The sequence below is a fragment of the Nicotiana tabacum genome, chromosome 11 (assembly GCF_000715075.1).
Source record: "Nicotiana tabacum cultivar K326 chromosome 11, ASM71507v2, whole genome shotgun sequence".
NCBI classification, from domain to species: Eukaryota; Viridiplantae; Streptophyta; class Magnoliopsida; order Solanales; family Solanaceae; genus Nicotiana; species Nicotiana tabacum.
Window position 1 is genome coordinate 161,163,204 of NC_134090.1, and position 24,162 is coordinate 161,187,365.

At 34.4% G+C, this 24,162-nt stretch overlaps 2 protein-coding genes across 2 annotated transcripts; one reads left to right on the forward strand and one right to left on the reverse strand.

Annotated features, from left to right (window-relative positions):
* Positions 1–920: 920 nt before the first annotated feature.
* LOC107771039 (rho GDP-dissociation inhibitor 1-like) lies at positions 921–4,842 on the reverse strand. The gene is made up of 5 exons (XM_016590370.2): positions 4,370–4,842; positions 3,663–3,729; positions 2,113–2,331; positions 1,881–2,005; positions 921–1,208 (listed from the first exon to the last, which is right to left on the reverse strand). Exons 1-5 carry the CDS (start codon positions 4,586–4,588, stop codon positions 1,131–1,133), a joined length of 708 nt encoding a protein of 235 aa, XP_016445856.1. The 5' UTR covers positions 4,589–4,842; the 3' UTR covers positions 921–1,130.
* Positions 4,843–15,970: 11,128 nt separating this feature from the next.
* Positions 15,971–20,661, forward strand: LOC107771040 (uncharacterized). The gene is made up of 8 exons (XM_016590371.2): positions 15,971–16,244; positions 16,328–16,421; positions 18,754–18,873; positions 18,964–19,012; positions 19,201–19,300; positions 19,407–19,468; positions 19,637–19,695; positions 20,275–20,661. Exons 1-8 carry the CDS (start codon positions 16,093–16,095, stop codon positions 20,377–20,379), a joined length of 741 nt encoding a protein of 246 aa, XP_016445857.1. The 5' UTR covers positions 15,971–16,092; the 3' UTR covers positions 20,380–20,661.
* Positions 20,662–24,162: the final 3,501 nt, after the last annotated feature.

Consider the following 24,162-nt stretch of genomic DNA (forward strand, 5'->3'; position numbering starts at 1 on the left):
ACTTCATAGTCCCCCACCCCCAACACACACACCCTGTACAAAATAAATTTTATAGCTGATACAGACATTTTTTCCTCCCCACATGGATAGAAGTAGATATACATGAATTAATTCAAATTCCCATGTGATAGAGAAAAAGTAAAAGGTCCCGAGAAATTTTGATTTATGGTCGGAGTATTATCAAGTGTGTATTGCCGACGGTGAACATATTTTTTTCCTGTTATTTTGGCTTTGCAAGTTCCTGATGTGTATTTTGCGCCGTTGTTTTCTTCTGATTATTTGTTTTTAGCCAAACTACAGGCTTCTGGGGAGATGGACGTTGTAGACTCATTCAAGTTGAGACGGACTCTCTGGTTTTTATACAGAAGTTGCACAGTGACGGAGCCTCAGGATCCACATTTCAATGGTATCATGCGAATCGGAGAGCTTATGAGAAGGGATTGGAGTTCGGAGGTGTGAAATCGAGACATATTTGGAGGGAAGGCAATGAGGATTTGTTACTAAGAAAATTGTATGTGACAATGCTCCGATTGGTCAAATACTAGAGTACCCAACATATCAGAATTCACCTCTGTTCACCATTGAATATATGAAAAAAGATTAAATTTTTATCCGATTTACAGTATGTGATCAGGAGGTCACGGGTTCGAGCTATGGAAACAACCTCTTACAGAAATGCAAGGTAATACTGCATACGATAGACCCTTGTGGTCCAGCCCTTCCTCGGACTCAGCGCATAGCGGGAGCTTAGTGCACCGGGCTGCCCTTTTTTACACAGTATAACTTTCCGACTGAAGTTGAATCCCTTTCTTGGATTCTCAAGATAGCTCAGTTTCTGGACATTAAATTAAAAAAACCAAAGACAAATATCCACTTGAAAAGAGAGAGAGAGAGAGAGAGAACTCATTGTTAATCAGTCATAGACAAAGCTCAACTTTATTCAATGATACTCAATAAGTAAGAACCTAACTGCTAAGTTAAATCCTCCACATCATTGAATAAATCAATTGCAGCAGAATGTTCTTTTTTTTTTCCTCTTCTCAAAAACCATAGGACAAGACGGACAAAAATGATGAAGAATGAAAACAAGAATAGTTTTGGTTGAGAAACAATTCAAGCAACTCTTTTATTTATGTTGCCTGCCATTCTTTCTTGATTTCAAATGTGTAGTTGATCTCCAAATAGCACTTGTTATCATCATCAAGGAACTGAAACAAGTAAAAGAGGAAAAAATTTAATTAATATGCATAGAACAAAAATGAAGAGGAAACAACAATATGGGATAAAGTTAGGAATAAAGTTAGAGATTTAACTTTATACACTAAAATTTTTACTTGTTGGAGCATGTAACCTGTCTTATTTTCCAGGTTACGATTCCCGATTTTTATGGTTATGTGTAGTTATCATTTAGGTAACATAACAGTGTAAAATTTTACGTATATTGCCAGTGTATAGAAGTTAAACTCTAAAGTTAGAGAACAACATGCAAACAACTGCAGTCTCAGTCAGTCCATAGTACTGAAGAACATAACATTCACCAAATTCATTAAGTGATAAATTTCCTGATTGTCCAGTAACCAAGGACATGGACAATAACAGAAGATTTTCAGTTCTGGCATCAATGGCAGAGCTACCTTATGCTAAAGGGTGTCAGTTGACACCCCTTCGCCGGAAAATTATACTGTTTAGCTAGGTTATTTTTTTTATGTATATATATTATATGTTGACTCCCTATATTTTCTTCGTCTGTTTATTTTTTATATTTTGATGCCCTTATTGAAATTCCTAGCTCCGCCACTGTCTAGCATATATATTAAGAGGACCAAGTCAAATAGTAGACAAAGAGTATGCCGAGAGCATGTAATGCAGAAGATAATCACCTTTGTCCTTGCTGAGTAAGATCCTCTTGCAAACATGCCAGAAGGGGTAGTATCCTCCGGCATTTCATGTGTATAAGGCTCCAACTGAGGACTAAAGGCCCCGATCATTTGCTTCGTGCTGTCCACTGAAATTAGATTTGTGAAAAAGGAAAGACATTTCATCAGATACATCATAAGTAGATGCCTTTAGCGGCACATTCAACGTGAGATAGAGACAGCAAAAGTATAGTACCTTTGATACCAGTTTTCCAAACTGTGTTCGTGTATTTGAGCCCGGTCACTATATTATTGCTGACTTGAAATGAGAATTTTAGGCTGTATTTGCTCCCTTCCTTCAGTGTAAACCATGGGCTGTGGGGTTTCCCGTCCTCGGGGATTGGGAGAACAATATCAGGTCTACCAGGAGACTTAATTTCAAGGCTCAAGATCTTCACGTCTGGATCCAGGGATTCTACAATTTTAAAGCAGTGGGAAAAAATGTCAGAATTTTCCGTCGAAATGCATCTTACATGAGGGGTCATCAAGATTTTATTAACCTCAAAATGCCACAGAAACATTCTCAGGTGTCACTGAAGAAAATTGAGTATTACTAATGAGAGCAATGTTGAATCTTTTACAAAGTGATTTTCAGACGGAAAAGCTCAGACAATATGCTCTGGGAACTATCAATGTAATCATATGTCTTATTGTATAACATTGTATATTATCAATATGGAAGTCGTCGATTCAACAACAAGAACAAACCCAGTAGATTCCCACAAGTGGGGTCGGGGGAGGGTAGGATGTACGCAACCTTAACACTACCATGGGAGGGCAGAGGTTATTTTTGATAGACCCTCAGCTAAATAGAAGTCCTCATTCAAATATAACATATTCTTAAGGTACTAACGAAAACATTTACCAGCTGATTAGTCCAAATATAAATATTCCAATGAAACAGAATCTAGGAAATCCTTTTAGTTTCTTATGCATGTACATATACCTTATAGGAATAGGTGAAGACAATGCGTAACTTTAAAACTTAACAAAAAACTAGCAGACATTTCACAAGAAGGATCTGAATCCAGAGCTTTAAATCCTAGAAGAACAAACTAGGAATGGGAAAAATATGAAGTCAACACAATTTGTTGTTTAATATGATAGCCCAAAATGCGATCAAATCAATCAATTGATCAACTAAGCCCCATTATCAAAATATTTTGGGTCGGCTCTACAGATCAACTGCAACCATTTCGCTTTATTTAGATCTGTTTCGTTCTCATACTAAACATATTCCAAAATGCAATCAAGCAAGAGAAACTCAATGGTTATATTTTTATCATGCTTTATGCGCGATAAAATGCAGGAAAAAGAAGAGGACCATTACAGAAGCTAGCATTCCATGGATCACATAAATCTAACTTAAACTTCAATCTATTTTCTGGACATATGAAAAAACCATATCATACAATATGTTATATCAAGCTGTCAGTTATTACGAGAAATAGCCATACACAGCATAAACAAGAAAAGCAAGAGATTCTCAGATTTCAAAGGCTAGTTCAGGATATTGTGTTTAAAATGTAACCTTAATTTCTATATGTGGATTACCCTTTTCTGTTATGGGTTATGTTTGCTCGGACTCTCCAAAAATGCAGTCAGATGCGTGTCGGATCCAACAAAGGTGTGTATTTTGGGATTCGGCACGAGTGTAGTAGCATTTTTGGAGAGTTCGTGCAACATAGGCTATAGGAAATTCCACAAAAGGACATGCAGCAAATCTTGAAACAAAAGAATGGTTACCTCCAACAGAATTGATATCCACACTTCCAAGAAGCTGCTCTTTCCACCTTCTCAAACTCTCATCATCCTAAAATGCCAAAAGTTGCACAAGCATAACCACACATTAACCAAAAAAGGACCTTTTTTTTCTTCATTTTTGACCCCGTTGGCCGAAATTAATTACAGATGCTAACCAACATATACAAAATGTATACACTGTATATAATATGTGTATTATATGTATATTTATACTTATTCTTAATTACAAAACATATACGTTTACAACAATAACAACGACTCAGTAAAGTCTCACAAGTGGGTCTAAGAAGGATAGACAAAACATATATGTTTATCATCTATTATTTGGAGGAGGACGACCCAATAAGGTAATTAAAAGGGCAGCCCGGTATACAATCATCCCACATTTAGGGAAGACTGCACCCTAAGGAATCGTTTGGTACGAGGGATAAAGGATAATTAATTATCCTACTTTTGGTTGAGATAAAATCGTGGTATAACAAATCCCAGCATTGTAGTGTTTTTTTTTTAATCCCTGGAAGGGTGGATAAATTGTTTCCCAACCAAACGACCCTAGGAGTTGTGATATAAACAGCCTACCCTAATGCAAGAATTAGTGGTTGCTTTTATGCTAAGGTAATTATCCCCAAAAAAATTAGAAAAATGTAATCTTTAGATGGGAAAAAATGGAAAAAGGCAGAAAAAAGCACCTTATCCTTTTCAAATTGTTCTTTGAGAGTGCATTGTGGACCCAACTCAATCTTATTATTAGTTTCATCTTCTTCCTCATCCTCAGTAGTGTAAAGGGAACTCTCACTCATTTGTCTGCTTACATTTTTCTCACCAACATGCTCATGTTCAATCTCAGAATCAGAATCAGCAATTGGAGTTTTTGTTCCCCCTTTAGTACCCTCCTTATCAGAATCCATGTTGCTACTTTTAATTACAATTCTTGACAAAGAAAAGAGAAAAATGGGCTACTACTAGTCTTGTTCAAATGATGAGAATATAATATCAAGAAAAGAACAGAACTAGAAAAGCCACATGAATAAGAGACTCCAAAAAAAGAATCTCTTCTTTTATTTGAAAAAACAAGAAAATGGGGTCATTAAAAAAATGGTTTAGGATGAGTGAAAATGAACAAAAAAAAAAAAAGAATTCCAAGAAAACAAATACCAAGAAAAAGGGATAATAGTGTTAAGAAGAAAAAGACAACAAGAAAATAAGAGAGAAATATGGAGAAAGAATTGGGAGGTTTGTTTTAGAAAGCTGAGGTGTAGAAAAGGAAAGTGTAATGTGGTGATCCGAAAATTGTGAAAATTAAAATGACTAATAATATAACAATGGAGAGAAAGAAGGAGAAGAGGTACGTGAAGGTCACAAGGGTATGGGATTTGGTGGATGATACAACACAACCCCCTTTGACTTCTTCATATTTAACAATCTTTTATTATGGTTATTCAATGGTGAGTTCAACATTATAAAATATTACAACACTACTATAATTTTGTGATAATTATAGTTAAATCTAATAGTAATACATATCATATGCCTAAATGTTTAAAACTTAATTATATAAAGTGAGTGTGTCTTGTTGCATCTGGTACCATTACATTTTTTTTTGTTTTTGGTGTTCGGTATCCGTATTGGAGTCCGACTAAATCTGGATTTGCGCCGAGAAGTCCCACATTGGGAGTAAAGTGCTCCCTAACAAGGACGACTCTATACCAGGGCTCGAATTCGAGACCTCTAATTAAGGACGAAGGAGTACTTACCACTTCACTGCAACCCTTATTGGTCTGGTACCATTACATTATATAGTGTACACAGTACATCTAACCATTAGTATTAATTTTTGTCCAAACATACTACATGTAAATACCAAAAAAAAAAAATCTATAGGAAAAATTATACTACTATATGTAATACAACAAAGGAACTTTTTCTTCAAAATCACATCGTAAAAGCCATTTATTGTCCTTTTTAGGCCGTGTAGCATGTATTTGGATTTTGAAAGAATCTGCAGGTGACACCATCCGAAAATAATATAAAATGAATAAGTATCAATTTGGATAAAAAGTAAGATTTTAAAACGTCACAATTTAAATACAAACTTACTTATAAACTGAATTTATTACAATAAGCTGATATATCAAGATCAAAACCAATACTTAAGCCTACGTTACGTGTATAACAAATAAACTTTTTTCTTATAATTCCTTTTGTGAATGAGTTAATATTAGTATTTGATGTCAATATTGAATTTCAACATATGAACTAGAGAGAAATACTGAAAAGCTGGTTTGCAGGGTTTTTCCAAGTGAAATAATAGTTGTCATTCACATGCCATAAACTATTTTCTAAGTGAAATTCAGGTCTACATACAATTAACTTCTAAAAATAGTTTTTCAGCTTTAATTTTATGTAATCTTTTCATCTCATATATGGTCCAAAATAGAGGGGAGTTCTTACGTTTTGAGCGTTTGAAAAAATTGAAGCATGGAGTTTGAAAATCTTCAGCTGAAAAAATATTTCTTACAAAAAAAACAGCTCAAACAAATAGAATTCTTTTGAAAACTCAAAAAACTACTATAAGTTTGTAAACTCATTTTTCAGAAAACTTCAACAAATGCGGGGCGGGGGGGGGGGGGGGGGGGGTTACTGGGGGGGGGGGATGTACAACTTTACGTAAAAATAGCACGGGCTAGCCATTTTTTGGATTGGTCATTTAAAAATAGCTAGAGTTTGCAAAGTCATTGAAAAATAGACACTAGTTTGCTTCAACACAGAAAATTCCAGCATAATATGCTGGAGATCGGTGCACCTATGTATGAACTTCCAGCATATTATGCTGGAACTCCAACACGCGGAAAGTTCCAGTATATTATGCTGGACCAGTATATTATACTGGAGTATTTTTCCGGATTTTGAACAGTATTTTCGTTCAGCTTTATCTTTACATGAAAAGTGGCTGAATTTCGATTACTTTTGAAACTGTGGCTATTTTTGAATGACCACTTGTAAATCTGGCTATTTTTTAATTTCTCCCCAACTGTATAAATAGCCGTTTTAGGACTCCTATTTAAAAAATAACCACAATTTATAAAGTTCTTAAAAGGCAAAATCTTACTTTATACTCATTAAACTCAAACTATTTACCCTTTAATACCCAAGCCCAAAGGATTTACTTTTCCTACCTATACGGTCTAAACTATTTACCCGCCTACCGAATCCCCTTTCCCTTTTCATTTTCTCTAAACAAGCAAAGTCACACCCCCCAAACGTTCCTTTCCCTTTTTAAAAAATACCCATAACTTAGTCTTTTTAGTGGATGATGAAAATTCAGTATAAACTCATGCATTTACTCTTTTTTTCTTAGAATTTTTTATATAAAGTTTAAAAGACAAGTTTTCATATTATTGTATATATGAGTTTCACTCCAAAATTCTCTATCTATATTGGTATATTCCTTTTTGTATATTTATTTGTATTTCTGAACTCATGTTATGGTGGTTATATATTAAGTTTCCGATATTTGATTTTTGTGTGTGTATGAAGATCCACCATTGTTGAACTTGAAGCTCTTGAATTTGAAATTTTATTATGAGGATTTATTATTTGATTTAATGGGGGTGCTATAAAATATTGTTTATAGTACCTTCAAGTAAGCTTCACGGGTCTGAATTTTTATGTGTATTTGAATATCCACCATTGTTGGGTTTGAAGCTTTTGAATTAATTTTCTTATTTGATTCAAAGTGAGTGTTATTGAATATTGCTTATAATGCCTTCTGGAAGCTCGTACTGAAATTTGATCGCATTTGGAGCTGATTTGAGGTGATTGAGATCAAATTTTTCAGTTGAAAATTGGAGAACACAGTTACCCAAAAATATATTGCTATGGTATACAATATGTTGTAGGAGTATATAGCTATACTTCAATAGTATACTATTGTAGTATATAATATTCTACAATAGTATATTGAAATAATTAAAGAAAAACACAGTTATGTAACAATATACCACTAGGTCGTGACAGTTACAACATACAATATAATGTAGGAGTATACTGTAATGGTAAATTGTAATAATATGCAATATACTGCAACAATATGTTGTAATAGTATACAATATACCATAATAGTATACTTCGACTGCTATTTGTTGAAGTATCTATATGTTGTTGTGCAAAGTTAAAGTCATGGTTATAGTAATATTATACTGTTATAGTATACAATATAATATAAAAATATATCGTAATTAAATAAGTCATTTTAAAATAATATTTTTTCCAACTAGGTCCTTGCAAATATTTTCTTAAATGAATTTTTTGATGGAGCTCCATGAAATAATATTCATTGTATAAGAAGTAGTTGTTGGAAGATATAAAATAATAATGGAAAAAAAATTAAAAAAATGTTCAACGAAGTTAGAAAAGGAACGTGAACTTAACAAAATAAACAAAAGGAAAGAAAAAGAAAAATAAAAATAAAACAATGAAAAGAAACGAGCCAAATTAAGTATAAAAGCAGATTATGGTGAATAAAGAAAATAAAAAATAATATGAGCCTGGAAAAAAAAAATATGAACAGAAAAAGGAAAAAAAAAAGAAAAAAAAGGAGAAAAAAAGAAGAAGAAAGAAACACTTACCTGCAAAAACTGCAATGGATAGGAAGGGTAATTAATTTGGTGGGTAAAAAAACTAATGGGTAAGCAAGAGTAATTTTTTATTTTTTTGTGGGTAAATCTATAAAATTCACTTCTTAATATTAGGAGTTCTAGAATCAACTTCATACATGCGGATTTAAAATTTCTAATCTGCCAAAGCCGGACTTCAAATCTTATGTATGGAGTTGAAACAAGTATAAATGCAGTTCGCTTCGTTAAGGCTCTTCTATTATGAAGAAGAAGAAGATAACAGAAATCAAAACCCCTTTTAGATTATGGTATACATTTTAATTAAAATTTAAAGGAATTTTTACCTCCTATTGCAAATGTTGGTATCTTATTTATTTTAAATAAATACCCTTTTAAAAAATTATATTCCATAGCTACCTTTTGATTTTTATAGTCAAATATCTATTTATGGTCAACTCCTACCCTTAAGCCATAAAATACGCTTTGTATTATTTTTCTCTGTCATTCTTTCAGATTTTTCTCCACCCTCTCTCTCTCAACGCCAGTCTTTCTCCATGAATACAACCATGATTCTTTACCGATTCATCTCCAAGTCGATGGAATTTTTCATCTCCAAATACCCTGGAAAACAAAAGTGGATTCAGAGGAGATAACCCATGAAATAGGTAACCCTGATGGACGAAGAAAGAGAAAAAATGGTGGATCCCTGCCTTCTCAAAGCCATCAAATCGGTGGTTCGTTCCTCTGATTCAGAGCTCCGATTGGCCGCCCATATCCTAATGTCCCTCCTGAAACGTGACCACTCTCATGTCCCCCACCAATCTTTATAGTATTTGCACAGTACAATTTTGGTTGATAATTTTTATAGGGTAAATTGGGGGCTGATAATGGAGGTTCGAAATCTGCTATCGACGAGACGACATTAGGGTTATTCTTGAACAAAGACGACGGAGTTTGGGGCTGAGCAACTTGAAGAGTCTGTTACCTTTTTTTATATTATTGTATTTCAATGTATCTCGATGTATTTGATCACGCCCAACTATACCTTATAAAAAAGATTAAGCGGTCGTTGAAAATATAATCCGATTTACAAGTCCGGAGTCGAATCCTACAGAAAACTAAGACTTAGCTACAACTGTTCAATATTGCTAAGAAAACAAGCTTGAACAATTCCTAACTTATAGATATTTAGATTTTAGTTTTTAACTAACTGACTAACAAATTAAAATAATAAATTAACACTAAAGATACTACAGGTTGGAGAAAAAATTAAGGAGGTCTAGAGTTATGATTTCCCCAATTGTTGGAATCCTTCCTGCTATGTCTTCTATAATTTCGCCTAAGTATTCTCTACCGATCATGAGCGCTCTGCGTGTTGTAATTCTCTCCCGAGTAATTACGACAATTTACTAGACATACTCTCCCGAGTTACGCTAGTTGGCTTTAATTACATCTCACTTAGATCGCACACAAGGTTTCGTTATCCCTAATCCCACCTTTAAACCCTTCGTTATTGATTCATCACATACATCGGGAGTGATGTTGTTCAACAACTACCTAAATGTGCACTCTCTCCCGAGTAATACATACTAAATAGGCACAGCTAATTGAGGATCCTATCAATTAACTACAACTAGAATGTAGTTGAACAAATAGAAATTATACTACGGCTCAATTATATAAAAACATAACAAGAATTTATCCTGCAAAAGGTTCCATCAAAACCCTAGATAACAAATTAGCTATTCATAATAGTATGTAAAACTACAATACTAAAAGTCATAACCAACAGTGAAAAATAGGAAGAGGAAGGAAAAACTCGTAGAAGAATTCCTCGCCTTGCTCCTATTGTGTCTCTACCTCCTTAGGTCGAATCTGTGTCAAAAGTATGTCCAACCTCCTCAAAATAGTATTTTTACATGTATTTATACCAAGTAGGGTCGAGCCCAGACGAAAATACCTTCTCCTGCTCGAAATAGGACAACCACTCTGTAAAATTTGCACTACCGCGCCGCATCATGCGATGCCGCAGTGGGAAAGTTCAGATTGCTGATTCTGACAGGCTGGAGGAAATTTCCACAGGCGCGGCGCACTGCGTGCCGCACCACGCACCACGGTAGTGGGAATTTGCGAAAATACAAAACATGAAAGTTGTAGTCCTTTCAAATAGCTTTCCAACGATATATTGTGGAGCTCAAACGGAGTTTGAGTGAAAAGTTATTTGTATTTTACTAGACAATGCACCGTATGCCCGCTCGATTCTTCGTTTCGTTTATAACTATCATATGTTGATCCCCCAACACAATCCCGGGTTAATTTCTTGGGCTTTTACTTAGACTTCAATGCTCCAAATCACTTGAATTCATTTCATAATATCTACATAGCTGAAAATCACTCCTACAAGGCATAAAACACATAATTAGTGCAAAACACTAGCGATTAAAGCTCAAACTCAATTAAAGTGCAGTAAATTAGAGTGTAATAAGCGACTAAAATACGCAATTATAGCCTATCATCAACACCCCTCACTTAAATAATTGCTCGTCCTCGAGCAATCAAACTACATTTTATATAGACACGACCTTTTAAAGCAATTTTCCTAACTCATCGCACCAAGAATATTTAAAATTGAATAAACACAAAAGCGTAACATCTTCACTTCAAGATTTGACTCACAAGCCACGCATTATTCACAACTCACCCACTTATTCTAACATAGAGGTCACTGATATTACCTTTCCTTCATGAATCAAGTGCCTTCACACAATAAAAGAGAGTAGTTCCACACAATATAAAAGTTAAGAACCATTAGGAACTCAAGATAGAAAGAATTCACTCACTCTCAGAAACAACATTCATATGCCACAAAAGATGCACCATAGGCTTGCCCGTAGTGTACTACTCTACTAATCGAGCTTATTCAGTCTAGGATCAAGTAGGACTTTATTTGGTTGTAATGTAGGCTGAGGGATGGGTAGAATACATTTAGATATAAGAGTGACTACACCTTCCTAAGCACTTTAATACATACATTTAACATTTAAAACCCCACTTATATCAAACCAAAACTCCACCTTCACATCAATGTATATTAACTCCATACTTCTTTAAGTACAATTACATCAAAAGTCACCACCACAAGGAATATTCTTCACAACAATACAACTATTTTTTTCTTTTCTTTCTTTTTCAATTCAAGTGGCTATTACTTTTTTTAAAACAATGCACCTTTCTTCTTATTTCATTAGTTCCACTCAAAAGCCAAACCAACCACCCCACACTTTAACTTTTACAAAGTTCATAACAATTCAAGTGCTCATGAGAGGTGAAAAGGTTCAAAAAGATGGTTAATTCAAACAAATGGGTAAGGCTTGTAATGTGGTTGCCAAAGAAACAGGATTACAAGCTCAAAAGGGTTAACTATGATACATAACAATTAGGCGGGTAAAATATACATATCTGGTTCAACAAAGAAACGCCGATATCACTTCCAAGACTGAACAAAACGACTATTTCGCTTTGCAAACGCACGGGGCAAGTTCTAGACATCAAATGCAATGCACTGAATAACGCAAAACCTTACACACACATGGCACATAACTCACTTAGGATTGGATTCATCAAGACACTCTAGCCAAAGTAGTTAAGCAAAGTTAAAATCATATAATTTAAGGTACTTATACAAGAGTCAAAAACTGAGCCTAAGCGTCACAACCAAAGTACTCACTATTCTCAAGGCATAACAAAGTCAAGAGATATTGTTTTATTTCAAAACACAACACAATGGCTCCTACCCCAAGTTTTGATTCTGCTCTGTGATCATGCTCCTGGGGTGGTAGAACGAATCTGACTGGCCCAATAAAATAATGTAGTGTTCTGCACTTTTGGCCTTTGGATGAGGTGTGTAATCCCGACTTTCCAGCAAGAAGAATTCCAGAATGTAAGCACCTTGTTCCTCATTCCTTAACTCCTCAAGTGGCTCAGACGACTCTATTTCCATATCATCATCCAAACAACATATGAAAAAATGCTTGGAGTGTGGACCAATGCGCTCAACTACATGAACATTGGGACTGTCTACATTCTCAACACAAATGACAATAGAGTCAACAAAATATGTATCCTCAATATCCTTGGTTGACTCTAGTATCTCTTCTACGACATCGGCATTCTCAAAATCTAGTTCGATTGATTGTTGGTGTTTTACTTTGGCCTTCTCCTCTAGCTCCTCAATTTTTGTATCTAATTCATGCTTTTCTTTGATACTATTCACAATATTGGCTTGTTGAGCATTAAAAACTCAACCAGTTGACTCATGTGAACTTTCAAGTTGTGAATAGTTTCCTCCTGCCTTTCTATCTGCAGTTGTAATTTACTATGTTGTTCCAAAATGCACTTTAACATATCTTCGATCTTCTTTAGGTCAGCTTCCCTGGGTTCTTTGTTCCTATTAACTTCACCAGAAAAGAAGAACCATCAAAGTAAGGGGTTAGGGGAAGGTAAGAAATATAAGCACAACCGTGAAAGTGACCATCTTGACCACCACACATATCACACACATTCCACACATAAGATTGAGTTGGTGCACAAAACTCGCTCTCGGGAATATTTTGATAATTTTGCCTTGGGTGGTTTCCTTCACAATATGCATAAGGAGGATTAAAAGTAGAATTACCAACATCAAAATTCTCATAATTCCATGATGCCATGTTTCTCAAATAAACAAATAAAACTAAAATAAAAAAATAAAAAAAATCAAATACTAAAAAAAATAAAATAAAAGTTCAAACTTGAAACCTAGCAATATGTAAACCTACAACTACACCGTTAGTTCCACGGCAACAACGCCAAAATTTGATCACGCCCAACTATGCCTTATAAAAAAGACTAAGCGGTCGTTGCAAATATAATCCGGTTTACAAGTCCGAAGTCGAATCCCACAGAAAACTAATGCTTAGTTACAACTGTTCAATATTGCTAAGAAAATAAGCTTGAGCAATTCCAAACTTAAAGATATTTAGATTTTAGTTTTTAACTAAATAACTAACAAATTAAAATAATAAATTAACACTAAAGATACTATATATTGGAGAAAAGATTAAGGAGGTCTAGAGTTATGATTTCCCCAATTGTCGGAATTCTTCCCGCTATGTCTTCTATAATTTCGCCTAAGAATTCTTTACCGATCATGAGCGCACTGCGTGTTATAATTCTCTCCCGAATAATTATGACAATTTACTAGACATACTCTCCCAAGTTACGCTAGCTGGCTTTAATTACAGCTCATTTAGATCGCACACAAGGTTTCGTTATCCCTAATCCCACCTTTAAATCCTTGGTTATTGATTCCTCACATACGTCGGGAGTGATGTTGTTCAACAACTACCTAAATATGCACTCGCTCCCAAGTAATACATACTAAATAGGCACAGCTAATTGAGGATCCTATCAATTAACTACAACTAGAACATAGTTGAACAAATAGAGATTATACTATGGCTCAATTATATAAAAACATAATAAAAATTTATCCTACAAAAGGTTTTATCAAAACCTTAAATAACAAATTAGCTATTCATAATAATATGTAAAACTACAATACTAAAAGTCCTAACCAACAATAAAAAATAGGAAGAGGAAGGAAAAACTCGTAGAAGAATTCCTCGCCTTGCTCCTATTGTGTCTCTATCTCCTTAGATCGAATCTGTGTCAAAAGTATGTCCAACCTCCTCAAAATAGCGTTTTTACATATATTTATACCAAGTCGGGTCGAGCCCAGACGAAAATACATTCTCCCTTGCAAAATAGGACAACCACTCTATAAAATTTGCACTACCGCACCGCACCATGTGGTGCAGCAGTGGGAAAGTTCAGATTGCTGATTCTAACAAGCTGTAGGAAATTTCCACAGGCGCGGCGCATTTCGCGCCACACCACCTCGGTAGTGGGAATTTGCGAAAATGCAAAACATAAAAGTTGTAGACCTTTCAAATAACTTTCCAACGATATATTGTGGAGCCCAAACGGAGTTCTGAGTGAAAAGTTATGTGCAATTTACTAGACAATGCACTGTATGCCCGCTCGATTCTTCGTTTCGTTTTTAACTATCATCTGTTGATCCCCCAACATGATTCCGGCTTAATTCCTTGGGCTTTTACTCAGACTTCAAAGCTCCAAATCACTTGAATTCATTCCATAATATCTACATAGCTCGGAATCACTCCTACAAGGCATAAAACACATAATTAGTGCAAAAAACTAGCGATTAAAGCTCAAACTCAATTAAAGTAAATTAGAGTGTAATAAGAGACTAAAATACGTAATTATAGCCTATTATCAGTATTCTATGTATTTCATTATTTATTTTTCATTGTATTTCAATGTATCTCGTTGTATTTCATGTATTTCATTGTAATCACCGTCTCGCTATATTCCATGAATGTATTCATATGTTTTTTTAATTAATATAATTTATGTATTCAGATGTATTTATGTATTCAGATTTATAATTGAGTTTGTTGAGTTATATGAGGAGTCTATTATGTTAATTGATTCACTTTCCGTTTAAAAACAACTGAATAGACCATAAATTTCGCTATTTACGTTACTGTATTCACAATACATATCGTGAATACAATCGAATATAATAATCTGTCTAGCTGTTATCCCCTGTTTCACGCCGTGAATACAGTCGAATACAATAATCTGTCTAGCTATAATCCCTTGTTTCACGCCGAGAAATGCTACTGTATTTATGAATACAATAGCTTAAATACATCCAATACACTCTAAAAACTTGAAAACATAGATATATGAAATAATATAGTAAATGATAGCTACAACTAGCTAATAAGCACTAAAACATCGTAGTTTCTGAAAGTTTCTCAAATTTTAAAATCACATAAATAAAAATCCCTTTTAGATTATGCACACTTAATGCAGAAACTCATCAAATAGACTCTATATATAAAGTATAAACCATACAAGTATTTGTGTGAAGTTGCAAAAAAGAAGAAAGCGGAGGAGTAACAACAAGGCAGGTCTGAAATTTGCCAACATTGACTAAATTTTAAATAATTTTTAAAACGGCTGTATTTTAAACCGTGCTATCACAAGCGGCTAGCTAGAGCCATTTTCTGCACGTTGGACACTGTACAACAACGTAATCCTATAAGTGAGATCTGTGAAGGGTAGTGTGTATGTGGACCTTATTCCTATCTTATGAAGATACACGTTGGACATTGTGCATCGTGAAAATAGTATGGGCTAGCCAATTTCAGACTGATAATCGAAAAATAGCCAGCGTTTGTAAAGTCATTGAAAAATAGTCACTATTTTATACGAAGATAAAATCTAAAAAAATACCCTAGCTGAAATCCAAAAAGTTCCATTTTGGAACTCATGCATATAAACTTTCAGCATATTATGTTGGAACTCCAGCATATTATGAAATTCTAACATATTATGCTGGAATCTCATATGTAATAAATTCGAACTTCAGCATATTATGCTGGAGAATTTCCAAACTTTTAAGGATATTTTTGTATATTATTTTAAATAAAAAAATAACTAAATTTCAATTACTTTTATGGCTGTTTTTCAATTACCAATTATAAATGAGGCTATTTCTAAAAATATTTCCCTTGCATATCCGACTAAGGCCCATTAAGATACGAACTACAACATCATTGTATTCTCTCCTCTACTACTACCTCACTACAAAACCAAAGTAGCTGAGGAAAGAAAGATCCAAAGCAGAATTCCGATTCCAATCACAAACACCAGATTCAAAAAAAATGGCAGAAGATTTGGTATTGGACACAGCAATTAGAGACTGGGTATTAATCCCGCTCTCAGTTGTTATGGTCCTAATTGGAATCCTCCGTTACTTTGTCTCAAAGCTTATGCGTTCTTCTACTCAACCTGATCCTAAAATCATCAAAGAAGGGTTCTTTTCTATCCTCTTTTTATTAGGTTTTAAGTAATTATGTTATTTATTTGGAATTTTGATTTTGAGGATTTTAATTTCAGGCAAGTGATAATTAGGGCAAGGAATTTGAGAGCCGGGGCTAATTATATTCCAGCTAAATCGTTTCGCGCGAGGAAAGTTTATTACAGCAATGAGGTTTGGTGGCTCTTTTGTTTAGTAAATCATTGTACTTAACGATTTTTTTTTTAAAAGTTTGCTTGCTTGTTAATGTTCACATTATGAAGAAAAAAAGATTCTTTTATATTGATATTGGATTTAAGTTATATACGATAACAATTTAATGAACTGAATAATTTAACCTATAATAGCAGATTACTTACCATTTATAGTCTAGGTAACAAACCAATGCTATTAAACAGATTACCTACAATTACCTTTTAAATGACCTGATTGCATAAATATATTTTACACTGTCAGTGCTTAGAACTTGCTTTGATTGAAGTATGTGAGATTAAAAATGTATCTAGTTACTTTTTAATGTGATTGATGCTTAATTTCTAGTATGCTTTACTGTATGAGCTGTTGGATTTCATAATTAAACTCGAAGGAATAAAAAGTTGGTAGGTAATTTTTCTTATGATGAAGAAAATATGATTAGATCAAAGATATAACGGTGGTGAGGTGTCAGAGATAATTGATGGGTGAAAAGAAAACTTTTAAGGCGATGATTAGTTAGATGATTTGAAACTTTGATAACTTAGTGAAGACGAGGGCGTGGGAAGAGACAGAGAGACAGAAATCTGAAGAGAGTAGTAAAGGGGATGCTGGTAAAAACTGGAGCAAGATGGTTGGGGAAAGTATCCAGGTGCCCTTTGGGTTTCTGGGCTATGGGGTTGACGATGATAAGTTCACACTGATTTTTTATTTTTTTTGCTATTACAACACCCTCTTAAATGCATAGATGTGATACTCAACACACTCTTTCTCCTAATCTGATTGTTGTAGTTTGGCTTGTGTCTAAATCAAGAGTTAAGCTTGAATTGTAGTGTTTTCTGAAGAAAACTGATTAAAAACTTGTTATAAAGTCAACCTTTTATAAGTTTGAGATGTTGTCAGGATAATAGTGGGAAAGACCACATGATACTATAAGTTGAGGAGCATGGGCATCATTTTGGGAAGGACCACATGAAAGTATAAGATTATCTTTTTACGGGACAGAGGGAGTATCAGAACAGGTTAAAACTGCCAGTTTGGACATGGTTCGGCCTTTTCTTTTTTGATTGACGGTTTTAGGCTTACTTTACTGCACTTGTCTCTTGGTAGCCCAGTAGTTATGATGCAGAAAAGTTATACAACAGGGAGGTCAAATAGTTGGATTACTAGTGAACACTAGCTAATTACTGCTAAGAATTATGATAAGGTACTTAAGGATAAAAGTAAAATTTTGTTGTGAAAAATGATAGAACTAGAATGATAATTGGAAAATGGCTATTGAAATATGGAACTTTTGTTCCTCGGGGATTTCTCGGTTATCCAACCAAAAAAGAATGCAAATCTTGTTTGGGAGAGGATATTACTTGATGAGCATCCTAGTGGCTACAAGGTTTCTTTAACTGGCTTTAATTGCCTGGAAGAAAGCCTTTTCGATTTGCATTTCCGTACCCATACCATTGGCATGATCTTGAAAAGAATGAGGAGCTAGTAATAGTTAATTGGTGGAGTGAACATCATATGGTTTTGTTCAACTAATGTATCACAAGCGTTTCTATGTACAAACTCTGACGTTTATTTGTCTGTACTTGAATATTTCATTTGTAATTGGTGCAAAGAGACAGGTAGAAAGACAGTCACATACGCAAAACTTGAAAAAATCGGGGGACATGACTTGTATAGAACTAGAATTTCCTTTAAAAGAAATTTATGTGAACTTCTTTATGGTTTTAATCGATTAAAAGTAGTTATTAAAATATAAGGGATGTAATTTTTTACATCACTAGTTTACTAGTTCTAAGTTACTAAACAAAAATCATTCAGCATCACATATTAAAAAGAACATCAACACGATGCAATACGTAAAATATATCGATAGACGCTTGTCATCCCTCTCATTTCAATGGATTTGGAGGGGTTTGGGCAAATAAAGGGAACTGAAGATTCAACTTTTTCTTAAGCGGACTTCATTATAAAATGATACTACTATATAGTCCTTTAATAAAAGATAAAATAGTGAAGCAGGTATCCCATTTGGATGACATGAGTAATCAAACTTTAAGAAGTAAATAAATAAGGACGCACTGGATTGGTGACCAGGAGTGTCTGAGTGATGAATGCCATCAGTATCCAACTTGAATAACTAAGTAGGTCGGTATATAGGGTGTTTTTTGAAGAAATAAACCTGAGAATATAACTTGTCAGGGATTACATGGTACCAGCTGTAAGAACATGTATTTTAGTGTGAATCCATTAATGGAAAGCCTCAGGTTGCTTAGAAACAAATAGTTAACAAATATTACGCGTGAAAATGCAGGAAAACGGGTTACTACATGTTCCCAAGGGCCAAGCTCAGAATCCACAGGCACAAATGTTCTCAGACCCAAACATGGCTATGGATATGATGAAGAAGAACTTGTCGATGATAATTCCTCAGGTATCATGTTTTCATAATAATCGATTGATTATTGAAGATATCTTAGTTTGTGGATCTGACTAATTTCTTGCATATTCTCCATCTTGCCAGACTCTTACATTTGCCTGGGTCAACTTCTTCTTCTCTGGGTTTGTAGCTGGTATTCCTTTTCCTAAAATTTGAATTCCTTATTTTCTTTTCATTGTAAAATCTTGGTTGCAGAGTGCACTTTTATCTTGTTATAGTTCTTAAAGGTGTAGGTACATTAAGCTTTGAAGTTCGTGAAGCTTTATATTATGTTTTCTTCCTTGTACCAACTCACGTAAATTTGGGTGTCTCATACTTCAGCGAAGATACCTTTTCCGTTAACTCAGAGGTTCAGGACCATGTTGCAAAATGGCATTGATCTAAGCACAGTTGATGTCAGTTATGTCAGCAGTCGCTCATGGTAAACATTAGCACTAATGTTAATCTTCCAAAGAACTAATGCTTTTTAAGTTAGTTTCTGTAATAGGCAGCTACTTGTATCTAATACTTGCTATGAAACTGCTCAGGTATTTCCTCAATCTGTTTGGATTAAGGGGATTGTTCAGTCTCATTCTTGGAGAAGAAAATGGTCAGTAGTTTTTTTAGACGTTTGTGTAGTTTCTTTTCTTTAAGTAGGTATCAAGCTGTGGGCAATGATTTCTCTTTTTGAATATATTGAAGAGCAGTAATTTTGGAGAACAATTCAGTTACTTGGGATTTTCCCAATTCAAATTATTTATATCTGTATTTGCTGCAGCAACCGATGATACTCAACGCATGATGCAGATGAGCGGATTTGGTTTTGACCCCAGCAAGGTAAAATTCTCTTAGGCTATATGCTTATAATCAAAATTCTCCTTTGATTTTCTGCAAACATTATGTTAATCAAGGCAAAACTAACACTAGTCTTTTCACCTTTAAATATTAGCATTTGTGCTTGGTTCTTAAAGAATTCCCTTTGGCACCAAGAAATATTTAGTTCATATCAGCCTTCTTTGTCCTTGGCTTTTCCCTTGCATTTTCCTGCCACCCTGAAACTAGTTTCCTTTTGATTAAAGGTGATTACTTCGAAAAAGTAGTAAAGGAAATAGTTGGTCGATGGAGAAGGAAAGGGGGGAGGGGTCCTGTTGGCTTGCATTCATCATTATTCACAAGTCTTTAAAGGGAAGGGTATCGAGTCTATACTAGACAAGTTTTGATCTTGAATTTATCCTTGTATGTCCCGTTACCACTGAGTAGCACCTTGGCTAATGGATATTAGGCTGATAGCTATTTGAAATCAATCGGCCTAAGCAGGAGCAAGAAAATAACTATATGATGCTGTCTGTTTCGGGAACAAATTGCACTTGTCCTCCTATTCTATCTTGCTTTACAGATGTTAATTTTCTTCCGCAGAGTTTGGGAGCAGAAAAGGACGGATTAGATATTATTCAGCATGACTGGGCGCTACCCAAATTTGAACAACGAGCTGAAGCAGTCTTGAGGAAACTTGTGAAATGAGGATCTTCTTTTATATTATTTCGTATTTGGATATGCAGCACTTTGCTTGCTGATCGAGCTTCTTGTCGATGCATGTCATCATTCGCTAAGGTGGGCTACGTTGTTCAAAAGCCAAGATGTTTGTCTTAGTAATTTTTATCTTCAGGTTGTTCTCTTCACCAAAGTAGAGATTTTGCTGCCACTTTGCACGTTATAGTTTTGAAAATTTTGCAAACAACACATAAATTCTTAACTTGTAAGCTGTGATGAATTAACCATTTTGATTTGACTTGGGATTTTTACTACTAGAGACATTGCATTACTGCAAATGTATGTTAGTGACAAATTTGTTACAGTTGCGCTCAAACAGAATACAGGTGAACACTTAGGGGCTGTTTGGTTGGGAAACAAGTTATCTCAGGATTAATTATCCCGGGATTAGTTATCCCACCCTCCCATAGGGATAAAAATGACACTACAATCCGGGGATAAATAATCTCAGGATTAAACATACCACGATTTTATTTCAATTAAATATGGGATAAATTCATCTTAAATTTAATTATCGGTTTATTATCCCTTGTACCAAACGAGCAGTTAGTCTTATTAGCTTAGTGAGTATCTGGTTGGAACTGGAATTAACCTAGAGTCAAACTTAATGGGGAGTTCTAGTTCTTTTATGAGAAGTCGAACTCAGTATTGACCCTGGCCTTTTTCCTCTTCTTCTTCTTCATTCTGTAACTTGTATATTTTGGGCCCTTAATTGTGCGTTTGGTATGAACGAGAACATTCTTTGAAAAATAGTTTTCAGAAAATAAGTCGTTGTTTGGTAACCAAACACAGTAATTATTCTCCTTGAAAAAATATTTTTCATTAAAAGGGAAAAAACAGACTTTTGTTTGCTTAAGGTTTTTCTTCCCATGTATTTGAAATAGTTTCTAAATTTTTAGTGTTGGATAGTTAAAAGGAGGTTTCGTTCTCCATCCTACTAAACACACCCGAATCATGATCTTGATTTCTTTTCGTCGCAGTACTATTAACCAGAAACAACAACATATTCGACGTTAATTAAAACAGGGATTGTGGTGAAGCTATAAGTATTCTTTCATTCTTAACTAGAGGTTTTGGGAAGTTTTGGGTTAAGGACTTGAGTATGAAATTGCTTTTGTTAGAAGCACTTCACCCCGATGTGGGGTAAGGCTGTATTGTGGGCCGGGCCCGGGCCTAAACGGCCCCGGGCCTTGGCGGGTCGGGCTTTGGTGGTCCCGGTCTTCACGGTCCCAATGGGTGGAACCGGCCCACGGTGGTCCTAAGCCCACATGGTCCCGGGCTAAATGGGTCGGGCCCACGGGCCTAACGGGCTTTTCGTTCCGGACTATTTTTTTTAAATTTTTTTTTATCTAAGGCAATTTCTTGTAAATTATATATGTATATACTAATATAAATTGCTTATATATAGCTATATAAATATATATAGTATATATAGTATGTATAGTATGTATATATAAGGGTGTATTGTGTGTATATATAATTATATATTGCCTTATATAATATATAGCTTATATATATATATATATATATATATATATATATATATATATATATATATATAAATATATATATATATATAGCTATATAAATATATATAGTATATATTAGATATATATGTAGTTTATATGTATTAGATATATATATATAGTTTATATGTATTAGATATATAATATATATACTATATCAAATTTAAACACAAAATAAATTGCAAAGAAATATTCAAGGGAATGTCTTATATATTTTACTATTACGACATTAACAAAGAATGACAATATCTTTCTTAGTCTTCCTCCCCCCAATGGAATGAGCACAACAAGGTACTAATACCACCATTAAAAGGAAAAAAAACTAAGGAAGATGTGCCAAAATACAAGTTACATGTTAGTCTATGTATTATCTCTAACAAATCTCATAAATCCTTCAAGGTCCGGAGGAATTTCCGTTGGTGGTGGTGGAAAAGAAGCTTGTTCATCACCGCTTCCGGGCGAAGCAGCATCCGCTAGCATTTCTTCATAAGCTTCATCTATCTCCGGTTGTGATTCTGCAAGTCCAAAATTTCTTCTTTCCGAACAGATCCAATCTCTAAAGAGTACTGATTTTTCCAAGCTCTCCCTCATAGACGCTCTATGATCACCGATTTGAAGTCTTGCTTGACTGAAAGCGCTCTCCGGTGCCACTGTTGAAGCTTGAACACTTAAAATATCTCGAGTCATCCTTGAAAGAACCAGATAGTATTTTTGTTTGTCCTTCCACCATTCCAAAATATCGAAGGAGCCGTCGAGATTCTCTGATTCAAGTCGCTGCGACAAATAAACTTGAAGCTCATTTAGTTGTGAACTATCACCAAAATTATCACCTTAAGAACCCCTGAACTCCGTCCAAGAACTAAGGGCTTTTAGGCCCGTAGTTCTTTTAGATGATTGCGAACTAGACGAAGTAGGAGTTGGAACATTTGGTCTAGCATGATCTAAGGCAAGTTGATAAGCATTATAAATTATTTGAGCATTTATTTTAATTGAGGCTTTTGCATCTCCAAGTGTAGCAAATTCCTCAGCTGAAATGATAAAGCGTTATAAATTTTTGAATACCAAAAGTGAGGACCTCCTAATTTCATTGTAGGATTTAACAATGCAGCAACACCAAAAATAGGGAGGATAGGGAAAAAATATTTTTTAAACTTAGTTTTCATAGAATTAATAGCTTCTTGATAAATTACTCTACCCTCTGAGAATTGACTAAATAAATCTACAAGTGCTGCAATATAAACTAAACAGTTAGAAATAGTAGGATAATATTGGCCAAATAATTCATTTGTAGCAACATGAAATTGTTCTAAAAAGTCTACAAGCATTTTAACATTATTCCAATCTTGATTTGTAAGGTGCTCATCATCATCACCATCACCATCACCTACACGAGCATTATACGTTACGCTTATTGGGTTCCTATATTCATATGCAACAACTAAACTTTCATACATGTAATTCCATCTAGTCGGACAAGGTTTAGGAACCTTTCTTTCTCTGAGGCCAAATTCATCACATCTTTTAAAATAGTCTCTAAGTCTACTTCTACGGTTTGAATAAAAAAGCCAATTAAGAGTCATTTTAACCTTTTCAATTTCTACACTTAAAACTTTCATACCAGCACCGACGATTAAATTATAAATATGACAAATACATCTAACATGAAAAATATTACTAAATGCAGGATTTAGTGTAGTTGTAAGCAAGCCTATAGCGTTAGTGTTACTAGAAGCATTATCCATTGAAACCGACATAATTTTATCTTTAATGCAAAAATATCTACAAATATCTGCAACCGTGTTAGCAATAAACTTATCTGTGTGGCGTGAATTAATTATTCTATAAACAATAATGCGCTTTTGCATTATCCACTCCTCATCTATCCAATGACTTGTAACAGTTAGATAATCACAGTCATTACCACTTCTACCAATAGTAGTAGTAATAGCAATGCAACAATCTATATGAGTAAATAAATAGCGCAGATATTGTTCATATTCATGTTTATATTTATAAATATCGCTCTTTACGGTTGCGTGAGGCCATCTTTTATAAGTAGGATTAAAAACTCTTCTAATATAATGCACAAAATGAGGGTTAAAAGGAAAACTATAGGGTAAGCACATAACAATAACCATTTTTGCCAATTCTTCACGATCTTTATTTGGATTATAATATAAAATGCCACCGGTAACAGTGTTAATTCCCGGTTGAACTAGATTTGAAC